The 11417-nt window shown below is 41.5% G+C and overlaps 2 protein-coding genes across 4 annotated transcripts; both read right to left on the reverse strand.

Moving 5' to 3' along the window:
* Positions 1 to 925: 925 nt before the first annotated feature.
* On the reverse strand, positions 926 to 5762 carry LOC127747557 (uncharacterized). Its single transcript, XM_052261595.1, has 2 exons — positions 2688 to 5762; positions 926 to 2539 (listed from the first exon to the last, which is right to left on the reverse strand). The coding sequence occupies exons 1-2, from the start codon at positions 5760 to 5762 to the stop codon at positions 926 to 928; spliced, it is 4689 nt and encodes a 1562-aa protein (XP_052117555.1).
* A 2873-nt stretch (positions 5763 to 8635) lies between these two features.
* LOC107487613 (uncharacterized) lies at positions 8636 to 11110 on the reverse strand. Of its 3 annotated transcripts, none has more exons than XM_016108284.3 (10): positions 10966 to 11110; positions 10744 to 10848; positions 10576 to 10631; positions 10397 to 10510; positions 10204 to 10329; positions 10020 to 10124; positions 9801 to 9932; positions 9573 to 9677; positions 9360 to 9483; positions 8636 to 8705 (listed from the first exon to the last, which is right to left on the reverse strand). In XM_016108284.3, exons 2-9 carry the CDS (start codon positions 10805 to 10807, stop codon positions 9367 to 9369), a joined length of 819 nt encoding a protein of 272 aa, XP_015963770.1. In that variant the 5' UTR covers positions 10808 to 10848; positions 10966 to 11110; the 3' UTR covers positions 8636 to 8705; positions 9360 to 9366. The 3 variants fall into 3 exon arrangements, with proteins under 3 accessions (XP_015963770.1, XP_015963767.1, XP_015963768.1); XM_016108281.3 differs by having other exon boundaries at positions 9573 to 9680; XM_016108282.3 differs by having other exon boundaries at positions 9573 to 9680; positions 10744 to 10851.
* Between the last annotated feature and the right edge of the window lie 307 nt (positions 11111 to 11417).

Below are 11417 nucleotides of genomic sequence, written 5' to 3' on the forward strand. Positions count from 1 at the left end.
GTGAAGTTGAGACTCTCCGGGAGCAGCTGACCCAATCAAATGAGAAGCTTGATGCCACCGAGAAGAAAGCTACTGCTGCCGAGAAGAAAGCCGCCACCGCTGAAAAGAAGTTAGAAAAGTCAGACGCCACGGTTTCTCGTCTTGTCGATCGTGAAATGGCTTTAGAAAGTCAGGTCGGCGCGGCACAGAAACGGGTGGCCGAAATAGAGAAGGAGAAGCAGACCGCGGAGGCCGAACTAGCAACATGGAAAGCAAAGTATAAAGACGTCGTCAAGCAAGGGAAGGGTGCGATTTTGGCGACCGAGGAGGCTCTTAAAGCTCAGGTTAAAATTGTCGCTCCCAAGTTTGACACGTCGGCGATCGGCGTTTTCAAGGTCATCAAAGACGACAAAATTGTTGACGTCCCCAAGAAATGAATTCTCTGTCTAAAACTTTTTTGGTTTAGCCGTTTTATTTTGGCTTTTGTGAACAATTTGACTTTTTAGTCGTTTGCCCGCTTTAACGTAGTTAACTCTTTCTTATTCGTCTGGTTGTGTTATCGTTTCTATTAACCGTTATTGGTTTATAGCTGTCGTTTATATTAACGAATCGTGGCCTTTCGCGTAGTCATTTGTTATCGCGGTAGTTGACGGGCTCCCGGGGTGATCAATCCCGGGGCCGTGCGTCGTTGTCGGTCGTGATAGAACGGGTTGTCTGGAAAAAGGGAAACAAGACAAGAGAGAAAATTTGCACAAGTATATCTTATTCGGTAATTGCATAAAGGACCCGTAGGTCATTATGGAAAGTTCAAATCCGCAAATTAACCACTTAGCTCGATTGGTCGGCGTGTCGCCCCGTCTGTTAGGAGTAGAACCTTCTCAAGTTGTTCGCGTTCCATGTTCTTGGGACTTCCTTACCATCAAGCCTTTCTAACTTGAAAGCACCTTTACCCATCACTTTTTTTATTCTTTAGGGGCCTTCCCAGTTCGCCGCTAGCTTGCCTGCTCCAGGGGTCGGTGGGCCGATGTCGTTTCGCCTTAGGACGAGATCGTTCGGTTCGAATTCCCTTTTGAGCACTTTGGTGTTGTAGCGCAAGCATCCTTTGTTTTAGCGCTGTCTCTGTCAAATGGGCCATTTCTCTGGTTTCATCTATCAGGTCCTTTTTCACGGCTTCCTCTACTCCTTTCAAAAGTAGCCGGGGGCTCGGTTCCCCGATCTCTACGAGTATTACCGCATCCAACCCATACGTTAGCCGGAAGGGAGTCTCCTTAGTGGAGGATTGTTCGGTGGTTCGGTAAGACCAGAGGACCGAGGCTAGTTCGTTGGCCCAAGCACCCTTTTTATTATCCAATCGCTTCTTCAGCCCTGAAAGGATAATCTTGTTGGCAGACTCCACCTGTCCGTTTGTCTGGGGGTGTTCTACCGAAGAGAACCTTTGTCTAATACCCAGGCCGTTGAGGAATTCCGTGAACTTCTTGTCGATAAACTGCGTGCCGTTGTCCGAGATGACGACTTCTGGAATCCCAAATCGCGTTATCACCTGCCTCCACATGAATTTCTTGCAATTGGATGAGGATATGCTAGCTAGTGGTTCGGCTTCTATCCATTTGGTGTAGTAGTCAATGGCGACTATGAGGTACTTGACTTGCCCAGGACCGACTGGGAAGGGTCCCAAGAGGTCGACTCCCCATTGAGAGAATGGCCGGGAGGACGTTAGCAGGCTTAACTCGGAGGCCGGTGCCCTGTGGAAATTGGCGTTCTCTTGACACTTCACACATTTTTTGACGAACTCCTTGGAGTCTGCCATCATTGACGGCCAGTAGTATCCGGCTCGAATTAATTTTCTTGCTAGGGCCTTGCCTCCTATGTGGTGTCCGCAGCAGCCTTCATGGACTTCCCTGAGTACGTAGTCCGTTTGGTCGGGGTGTAAGCACTTCAGCAGGGCCTGGTTGAGCCCTTTCCTGAATAGCTGTCCTTGGATGACGGCGTATTTGGCTGCTTCCCTTCTCAGTTTCGCCGCGTCCTTTTCGTCGTCAGGGAGTTTGCCATGTTCTAGGAAGCTGGTGATGGGGTCTAGCCATGAAGAGCCCAGCCTTGACACGTGCAAAGTGACCGCTGGTTCTCTTGTCATACCTTGGATGAGAGACCGGTTGCCTTCTCCCGGTTTAGTACTGGCCAACTTTGATAGGAGGTCTGCCCGTGTGTTCCTTTCTCTAGGTACGTGGTGGACCGTGACCTCCTCAAATTTTTTGCTTAAGTTTTTGACTTTTTCCAAGTACTTTTGTAATAACGAGTCTTTGGCTTGGTAGCTCCCGTTTACCTGGGAGGTGACGACTTGAGAATCGCTGCATATTTCCAGTCTTGTTGCTCCGACTTCCGCTGCTAGGGTTAGACCCCCTATAAGGGCTTCGTATTCTGCCTGGTTGTTCGAGACGGGAAATTCAAACCTGACCGACTGTTCGTATACGACTCCAACCGGGCTTTCCAGGATGATCCCGGCACCCCCCAAACGTCTGGTTGGAGGCTCCGTCCACGTGGAGCTTCCACCGTGTGCTCGTTTCTTCAGTTGGATCCCCCGTTACTTCTATTAGAAAATCTGCCATCGCCTGCGCCTTGATGGCTTGCCGGGGTTCGTATTGTATGTCGTACTGGGAGAGTTCGATGGACCAAGTCATCATTCTTCCCGCCAAGTCGGGCTTTTAAAGTACTTGCCGGATTCCCTGGTCCGTTCTTATGACAACCTGGTGACTTTGGAAGTATTGCTTTAACCTCCGTGAGGAGGTCAAGAGTGCTAGAGCTAGCTTTTCCAGTTTGCTGTACCTTAATTCTGCCCCTTGCAAGGCTCTGCTTATGAAATAGATTGGTTGTTGAGCCTTCCCTTCTTCCCGCACCAGAATTGCAGCCAGGGCTTCTCCTGTTATGGCGAGGTACAGGTATAGCGGCTCCCCGTCCTTTGGCTTCCCGAGCACAGGTGGTGCCGCCAGGATTTCCTTGAAGTGCTGAAAGGCTTCCTCACATGCGGGTGTCCACTCGAACGCCATCCCTTTCTTCATGAGGTTAAAGAATGGCAGGGCCTTTGTTGCCGATGCCCCGAGAAACCGGGATAATGAAGTCAGCCGCCCCGCCAACCTTTGGACGTCCTTGATACAACCCGGGCTCTTCATCTGGAGTATCGCCTGGCACTTCTCCGGGTTGGCTTCTACCCCTCTTTGAGTTATCATGAATCCTAGGAACTTGCCAGCTTCCATGGCGAAGGCACATTTGAGGGGATTCAGCTTCATGCCGTGTTGCCGGAGAGACGCGAATACATTGTCCAGATCCTTTAGGAGGTCGTCGGGTCGCGTTGTTTTCGCGAGGATGTCGTCGACATAGACTTCCACTGTCTTGCCTATTAGATCGTGGAATATTTTGTTCATCAACCTTTGGTATGTTGCCCCTGCGTTTTTCAGGCCGAATGGCATCACCTTGTAGCAGAAGGTTCCCCCTGGCGTTATGAACGCTGTTTTGTCTTCATCTGGACGGTGCATCAGTATCTGGTTATAACCGGAGTAAGCGTCCATGAAGCTTAGGTAACGGTAGCCCGCCGCAGCGTCGACGAGTGCGTCTATGTTAGGGAGAGGGAAACAATCCTTAGGGCATGCCTTGTTAAGGTCAGAGTAGTCTACACACATTCTCCACTTGCCGTTGTGCTTTTTCACTAGAACTACATTCGAGAGCCACGTCGAGTAGTCCACTTCTCGTATGAAACCTGCTTCTAGGAGGCTGGCCGTCTGCCTGGCCACCTTCTCCGCCCTCTCTGTCGACATCTTTCTCCTCCGTTGCGCTATCGGGCGTGCTTCCGACCTGACAGCCAGATGGTGTGACATGATTTTTGGGTCTATGCCTGGCATGTCGGCAGGTGTCCAGGCAAACAAATCCCTATTGGCCCTTATCATTTCGACCAAGGGCTCCTTTAACTCACATGGAAGGTTCTTGTTGATGAACGTGAACTTCTCCTCCATGTCGCCGATCATGAATTTTTCCAGATCCCCTTCTGGTTCCGGTCTAGGTTTGTCGTCTACTCTGGCGTTCAGGTCAGCTAGGAACACACCGGACGCCTCTTTGGATTTCTTTCTTAGGGAGAGGCTGGCGTTGTCGCAGGCGACTACCGTCTCGAGATCCCCTCTTATGGACCCTATAGATCCGTCATCGGTAACGAACTTCATGACTAGCAGCTTCGTGTTGATTATCGCTTCAACATCGTTTATCGTCTTCCTTCCCAAGATGATATTATAGGCAGTGGAATCTCGGAGGATCACGAACTCGGCCATCGCCGACCTTCGACCTTGAGCTTGTCCTACCGAGATCGGTAGGGATATTACTCCGTCAGGTTTGATGAAGTGGTCGCCCAATCCAATGACCCCGTGCTGGTGAGTCGTCAGGTCGGCGTCCTTTAGCCCTAGTGCGTCAAATACGTTGTGGAACATGATGTTTGAATCAGCCCCTGTGTCGACAAGGATGCGTTTGACGAGGCCGGTTCCTACTCTGGCCGTAATGACCATGGGAGGGTTTTCCGGGGCGTCGTCAAACCATTGGTCTTCCGGGCCGAAAGAAATGGATGGAGGCTTCTTAGAGTTTCGCACCAACGAGGAGGAGACCGCCAAGACCTTAGCATCTTTCCTATGCGCCGATCGAGATTTTGGCGCAGCGTTTTTGGCTGTCACCACGTTTATCACAGTGAGACCGTGGTCTTTATCTTCTGGCTCTTGTTGCCGCTTTGCCGAACGGGTTTTGCCTTCTTCGTCTTGGTCGCGATAGCATCTCCTCGGTTCTCTGATAAGATGAGAGAATGCTGCTAGCTTGCCTTCCCTTATCGCTTGTTCGAGTGCATCCTTCAGGTCAAAGCAGTCCTGCGTTTGGTGACCGTAACCCTTGTAGTAGTCACAATAGAAGTTCTTGTTTCCTCCCGTACGGTCCTTGAGTGGTCGGGGCTTCGGCAGGATCCCCTTCTCGGCTATTTGTTGATAGACTTCCACGATGGGGAGAGTGAGCGGGGTGTAGTTGGCGAATTTCCTGACCCGGGGGAACGGCCTGGGTGCCTTGCTTGGTGCCTCTTCCCTGGTTTGTTCCTTTACTCTTTCTCCGTTACCCTGTTGCCGAGTTTGGCTGTAGCCGGACTGCCGCTTATTGGCAGCCACGACTCGGCTGACTTCCTCGTCGTTTATGTACTCTTTGGCTACTGTCTGGATCTCGTGCATCGTCCAAACTGGCTTTGTGGTAAGGTGTTTTCGAAAGTTTTCGTTGAGGAGACCGTTCGTCAGGCAAAGGCTGGCCACCAAATCGGTTAGGCCGTCGATTTCCAAGCATTCGTCGTTGAACCGATCCAGGTACTTCCTGGTCGGCTCTCCCTGTCTCTGGGTTATCCCCAGAAGGTTGATCGGGTGCTTTGCCTTTGCTATTCGTGTTGTAAACTGGGCCAGGAACGCACGACTGATGTCCGAGAAACTGTAGATGGATCCCTGCGGGAGGCCGTTAAACCACCTGATCGCGGGTCTCGCTAGGGTTACCGGAAAAGCACGGCACCTCACCTCGTCCCCTACTCCCTCTAGGTTCATCCTCGCCTCGAAGGCCGTGAGGTGTTCTAGAGGGTCTTGAGTTCCATCGTACCTCATGTCCGTTGGTTTGTCGAAGTGTTTCGGCAACCGGACTTCGAGGATGGATCGGTGGAACGGGGTGACGCCCATTATCACAGGTTGTCGTGTCCTCCCGGACCTCCCTTCCCCGTCTTCACGATCTCGTGCCATGCGGCGTGTCTCCCTGCATGTATTGATGCATCCACGGTTGATTTTGTGCCTCTGGAGCTTGTACTTATTCTCCAAATTATCGACATTGCTCTTATACTGCTGTCATGTAGGATATTTTGTTAATTATTTATCTTTGACCCCACAGTGGGACTAAATTGAAGTTAAATGAAACTTTTTTAGATTCAAATAGAACACTTTAAACCTTAAGGATCAAAACAGGATTACACCCAAACGTAGGAGACTAATTTAGTACTTTACCCTTATTTATATTAGAAAAAACTATTTATAGAAAATGCTGAAAAGAGAATGGAAGGAATTTCATTATTTACAAATGTTACTTGTATCATTTAGAAAGAAAAAATTAGATTAAAAAAATTCAATTAAAAATTTGAGTTTTTGTATGTAAAAATATTAATTTTTGTGTGAAAATTTATTTTTACATGTAAAAACTAATTTTATAGTATAAAAACTATTTTTTTAGTATAAAAAATGGTTTTTTGGTTTAAAAACCGATTTTTTAGTGTAAAAATTTCTTTTTACATGTAAAAACTAATTTTATGGTATAAAAAGTAATTTTTTAGTATAAAAACCAGTTTTTAGTGTAAAAACTGATTTTTTATATAAAAATTGTTTATTTTTTAAAAATTGATTTTTGCTTTAAAAATCGGTTTTGAATTTTACAAATCGGTTAATAACCGGTTTCATCATGTAAAACCAATTTGGTTAATTAACCAATATTATATTTTTGGTTAACCAAAAAACTGGTTTGATTTTTGGATTAACTAAACCATGAACACCCATATACCTTGCTATCTTATTCCATCCTCGATACCTCAATATCTTGAGTGGAAGATGAAAACCTGCCATGTTAAAACTGCTCCTGTTGATGCCATTGAATAATTTTTTTCAGGGTATTGTATGGCTCAATCCCTGCTTCCAAAGATATGTCTACCACCATGCTTGGACCTTCTCTTCGAGATTGGCCCTATAATGATTAAGGATGGAAATCTTGTGACCCACTTTAGGATTTAACGTTTTGGTTACTTTTTTAAATTGGATGCCAGAATTTTGTTTGTTGATGCTCGTAATTTTGTTAGTTGATGTGTGAATATATTCTTTCGTATTTCTCACTAAGTCGTAGTAATTTGTTTGCCTTTGATCCCATAGCCTTTGTTAGTTATTGTTGAATATTAGTAGATAGAAGGTATCAAATTTTGTGACATATGGTAGTAACTAGTAAGTAGAGTAGTTTATTCTTTTCTTTTCTTTTAGAGATGTGTTAGATAGAACAATGTATATACTTTTGAAAACTAAAGTGTTTCTTTTGAACTAAAATTTGGGTAATTACTCTTTTCTAAATATGCAAGCAATTTTGTCTAGTTGGTCACCAAAGCTTTAATTTTCTTTCTAGTATCATTTCATGTTGTGAATGACCTTATTTTGCAAACAAAACAGTTATAAAGCTACTGTAAATCCGAAAATATTCGAAGTGTTCACCTGCTTTGTTAGGATTTGTAGTAAATAAAGATCAGTTAATAAAAGGTTAATAAAAACTTAACAAATAAAAAAATGTCTTACCGTCTAAATTGACATCATATAACATGTCAACCATTTGCTATCACCAAGAATCCAATTGATACTTTTTTTTCCCCATAAATTAATTAATCTAAAGTCAAAATTCTCAAAAGATCTAATTGTCATTTTATTTTTATTTTTTTTAAAACACAAATATCTCTCTAAATAAGTTTACCAAATTAAGTGTTATTGGCCAAAATTGACTTATTTTCAATTGTATAGCTAGCATTGTCGTCCTAAATATTCATGTTCCAATAACAAAGCTTAGGGTAGGATCCAGAAAATGAAATAGAAATCTTATTGTTATTAGGATGAAACTTTTTTCAATCCTAAAACTTAATGGTAGTGTTTATATATACTATTAATTATAGTAAATTGTCTATTTATAAAAGATCATTACTTGCATAACAACTTTTAGAGCAAAATTTTATCTACTTTATTAGAATTTGTAGTAAATAGAGATTAACTGATAAAAAATTACATAAACAGTTAAAAATTCAATAGATAAAAAATATTGGTAGAAACTCAGGTACAATCGATTTCACGTGAAGTTGATAATTGAGAGCCGTTAGATGATTTGACTGATTTAACTAAATTTTCATCTAACGACTATCAGTTATTAATTTCACGTAAAATCGACTGCACTTGAGTTTATACCAAAAACATTTTACTGTCCAAAATAACATCACATCATATGTCTATCGATTATTATAGTGGAAGACTTAATTAGCATTTTTTTTTTCTTCAATGATTAATTAGTTCGATATCAAAATTCTCAAAAAACATATTTGTGACTTTACTCTTTTTTTAAAAAATATAAATATCTCCCCAAACAACTTTACCAATTCAAGTGTTGTTAGCTCTCACCTCGACCCGGTAAAGACTATGCGATAGATCTTGTTGGTAGAGTGGCGAAGATTGATTGATTTTAAATTGTATGATTAGCATTATCGTCCTAAATATTCATTTTCAATAACAAAGCTTAGGATAGAATCAAGAAAATGAAATAGAAATCTTATTGCTATTCAGATCAAACTCGGAGAACCTCGGTCATTTTGGTAGCACACAGTAGCACCAGCAGCCAAGGAAAAGACAGGTACACAAAAACCTCAACAACAACAACAACAACAATAAGGGTTTTAGGGAAGTCAAACATTCTAAACAAGCATGAGGTTTATCCAGAAAATATCGCATGTCATTAGATCAGTGGCACAAAACATTATATCAAACACCACATATTAAAGGAGAATGAGTTTTTAGAGAATTTTGGTGACTCTACACTACAAATCAACTCCAAAAAATGGAGATTGCACTTCTAGCAACAGCTCTGGTTTCTACTCAAATCCCCCATGTGAATTATCACTCTTGCTGAAAGGGTACAAAAATTTTATAAAAGAAAAGTTAATTAAGAAAGAAAGAAGTAACAAGTGTATCAATAACCTATAACCAAGTTGAATTACAATTATCAGAGATTGCTAGAAGTTTTATAAATTACAAGGTTACTTGTTAAAGTTGATGAGCATTGAAGCTACTCAAGATACACTAGAAACATTATGCAGGAGAAGAATGTGTATTGATGAATTCAAGTTAGTTAAGTGGCTACATGTTATAGATAGGTATTTGAAAAGTCAAAAGGCAAATCAAAGTTACACAGCTACTTGTACAAGTTGTTAGTTGCAGTGTTACATCGTCATAAGTTCTATGATATTAAGCAACGTTAGGTTGTAGTATTTTATTACCACATGTTTGCCTAATAGAGGTTTGCATATGATATATAGTTCTTAAGTAAAGTTTATGAAGAATATGCTGTTAGCTTAAGAGTATTTATTTTCTCTTTATTAGAAGAGTTAAGAGAGTTGAGATTTATATTATTATTATTGTAGTTTTGTTCTTCTATCTAAAATATTGTTATGTTATTGTTGAGAAAATATTATTATTGTTGTTGAAGTGTTTATACGATTGAGTGATCCTGGGCAAATTAATTGTAGATGTTAAACTTACAAGAAGTTGCTACAAACCAACCTTTATTTTAATTGGAAGGGAGCAACTTGATGATTTTTGAGTGTTCTGATGTGTCAAGCTCAGCAAATAGACCTGGCAACAGATTAGGTACCTCCTCATCTATGCAATGTGGCTCAATCTCAGACTGAAAGGTAGACAAATGGTCAAAAGGAAAACAAAACAGGGAGAGCAGGGAGAGAAGGACCACGAGAAACATAAAACTTGAAAACAAACCATTATAGTTGGTGGAGAGTAACTCGATGACTTAGGACTCCCAGGGTGTTCTTGAGAGTCAGAAAGAGCAAACAGAGATGGCAAATCTGAAAACAGATTAGCTTCCTGCTAAAATAATCAGCGCAAATTCTTAATCTCATACTAAAATGGTACAAATAGTTTTTTTTTTTTTAATATAAAAAAGCCAAAAAGGAAGAGCATGAGAAACATAAGGAATTACAAACCTACCTTCCTTTTAATTGGTTGAGAGCAACGCCATGCTTCAAGAGTCTCTAAGTGTTGAGTGTTAGGAAGACCATATGGGTCTATCCAAAAGGAGGGTTTCTCCAATTTCAAGCTGTCCCAAAATGCCTTGTCATTCTTAGAATGAAAAATCAGACAAATTGTTATGCAAACAATCAGAGAAAGAAGGAGAAAGAGAAACATAATAAGGAATTAAAAACAAACCTTTAAATCAGTTGGTGGAGACCAATTCCCCGATTTTGGAGTGTCAGAGTAATCTGAAGAGTCAGAATATAGAGATGATAGCAGACTTGAGCAGTCTGGATCAACCTAAAAGGATAAAGTCATAGACATATGGTTAAGGCAAACACAACAATGAGAAAAAGAAGCAAGAGAGACACAAAGAAACCTTGGATGATTTTGGAGTCTCGGAATATTCTGAAGGGTAATCAAAACCATATTTTAATAATAGATCATGCCGATCTAAGGATATAGAAAAGTCGGGTGGCTCCCCACAGTTGCAGTCTGAAGTAAACTGAAAAGGGCATACAAGTAGTTAAGAACAGAGAACATAGAAAAAGGAGCAAGAGAGACGAACAAACCATCGCTGTATATGAGGGGGAGAAAGAGAATCTCCCCCATGATTTTGGAGTCTCCGAATGCGAATATTCTGAAGAGTCAGACTGGTCCAATGGATCTGGCAACGGCTCAGGTACCTGTCAAATTCAGAGAGTTTAAAGAAGCATGCAGAGGGGAGAGAAATCAGGAATTAGAAACAAACCTTCGTTTTAATTGGTGCACAGTTGTGCATTGGCAACCCATCAATCGAATCCAGATCTAATAATAAAATTGTAAGTAGGAATGACTCAAAAATATGTACAATTGTCATTAAATCCAACACTCTGGAAGAAAATAGATTATAATAAAAATGCTTGAACAAAAGCAATACCGCTGACGTGGCCATTGACGTGTTGGTCATGATCTTGAAACAAAGGAGCAGTTCGTGATGCCATTTGTGTTACTCAGCCAAATAACAAGGAACAATGGAGTTACTCTGCTAAATATCAAAGAGAACAATATATACAAACCCAATAAAAACCTTTCAGTTGCTAAGAAAACGCAAGAAATATAACGCAGTGCATGAAAACGATTAGGGGAGAGGAAATCTTACTGATACCAAAAAGGAATAGAAATCAGAAACAAACAAAAGAGCGCGAGAGAGAGAAACGAAGCTAGCCAGGGAAGCACCGAATCACGAGGGTGAACGTTTGGAGGGTTTGGCAACGAGAGCGGAAGTGAATTTACCGGTTTCCGCCACACTTGATTTGTATATACGTGAGGATGAGCAGAAAAAAAAAAGAGAAAAGGAAAATTAGGATTGCTGAAAAGACGGTCTTGCCCTTAGTTAGGGCTTCATTGGGTTTTTTTTTTATTTATTGGTAGATATAATTTGGACAAAATTTCTGTTTTTGTTTTCTATTATATTAATTTTTTTCACATCAAAAATTCTGATAATAGTTATTTAAATGTTAATGAGCCAAAAAATAATTTTTAATAAATTTTTAGAAATCATTTACCGTTTTATTTTAAATTTATAAGTTTGTAAATATATAATTTTTTTTA

The sequence above is a fragment of the Arachis duranensis genome, chromosome 5 (genome assembly GCF_000817695.3).
Source record: "Arachis duranensis cultivar V14167 chromosome 5, aradu.V14167.gnm2.J7QH, whole genome shotgun sequence".
Taxonomy (NCBI): Eukaryota; Viridiplantae; Streptophyta; class Magnoliopsida; order Fabales; family Fabaceae; genus Arachis; species Arachis duranensis.

Coding starts and splice junctions, on each gene's coding strand:
- LOC127747557 (XM_052261595.1), bottom strand. CDS start 5,762: ATGGCACGAGATCGTGAAGACGGGGAAGGGAGGTCCGGGAGGACACGA. Junction 2,540..2,687: donor CGGACCAGGGAATCCGGCAA/GTACTTTAAAAG, acceptor ATCCAACTGAAG/AAACGAGCACACGGTGGAAG.
- LOC107487613 (XM_016108281.3), bottom strand. CDS start 10,807: ATGGCATCACGAACTGCTCCTTTGTTTCAAGATCATGACCAACACGTC. Junction 10,330..10,396: donor CCCCCTCATATACAGCGATG/GTTTGTTCGTCT, acceptor TGCCCTTTTCAG/TTTACTTCAGACTGCAACTG. Junction 9,681..9,800: donor CTCAACCAATTAAAAGGAAG/GTAGGTTTGTAA, acceptor TGATTATTTTAG/CAGGAAGCTAATCTGTTTTC.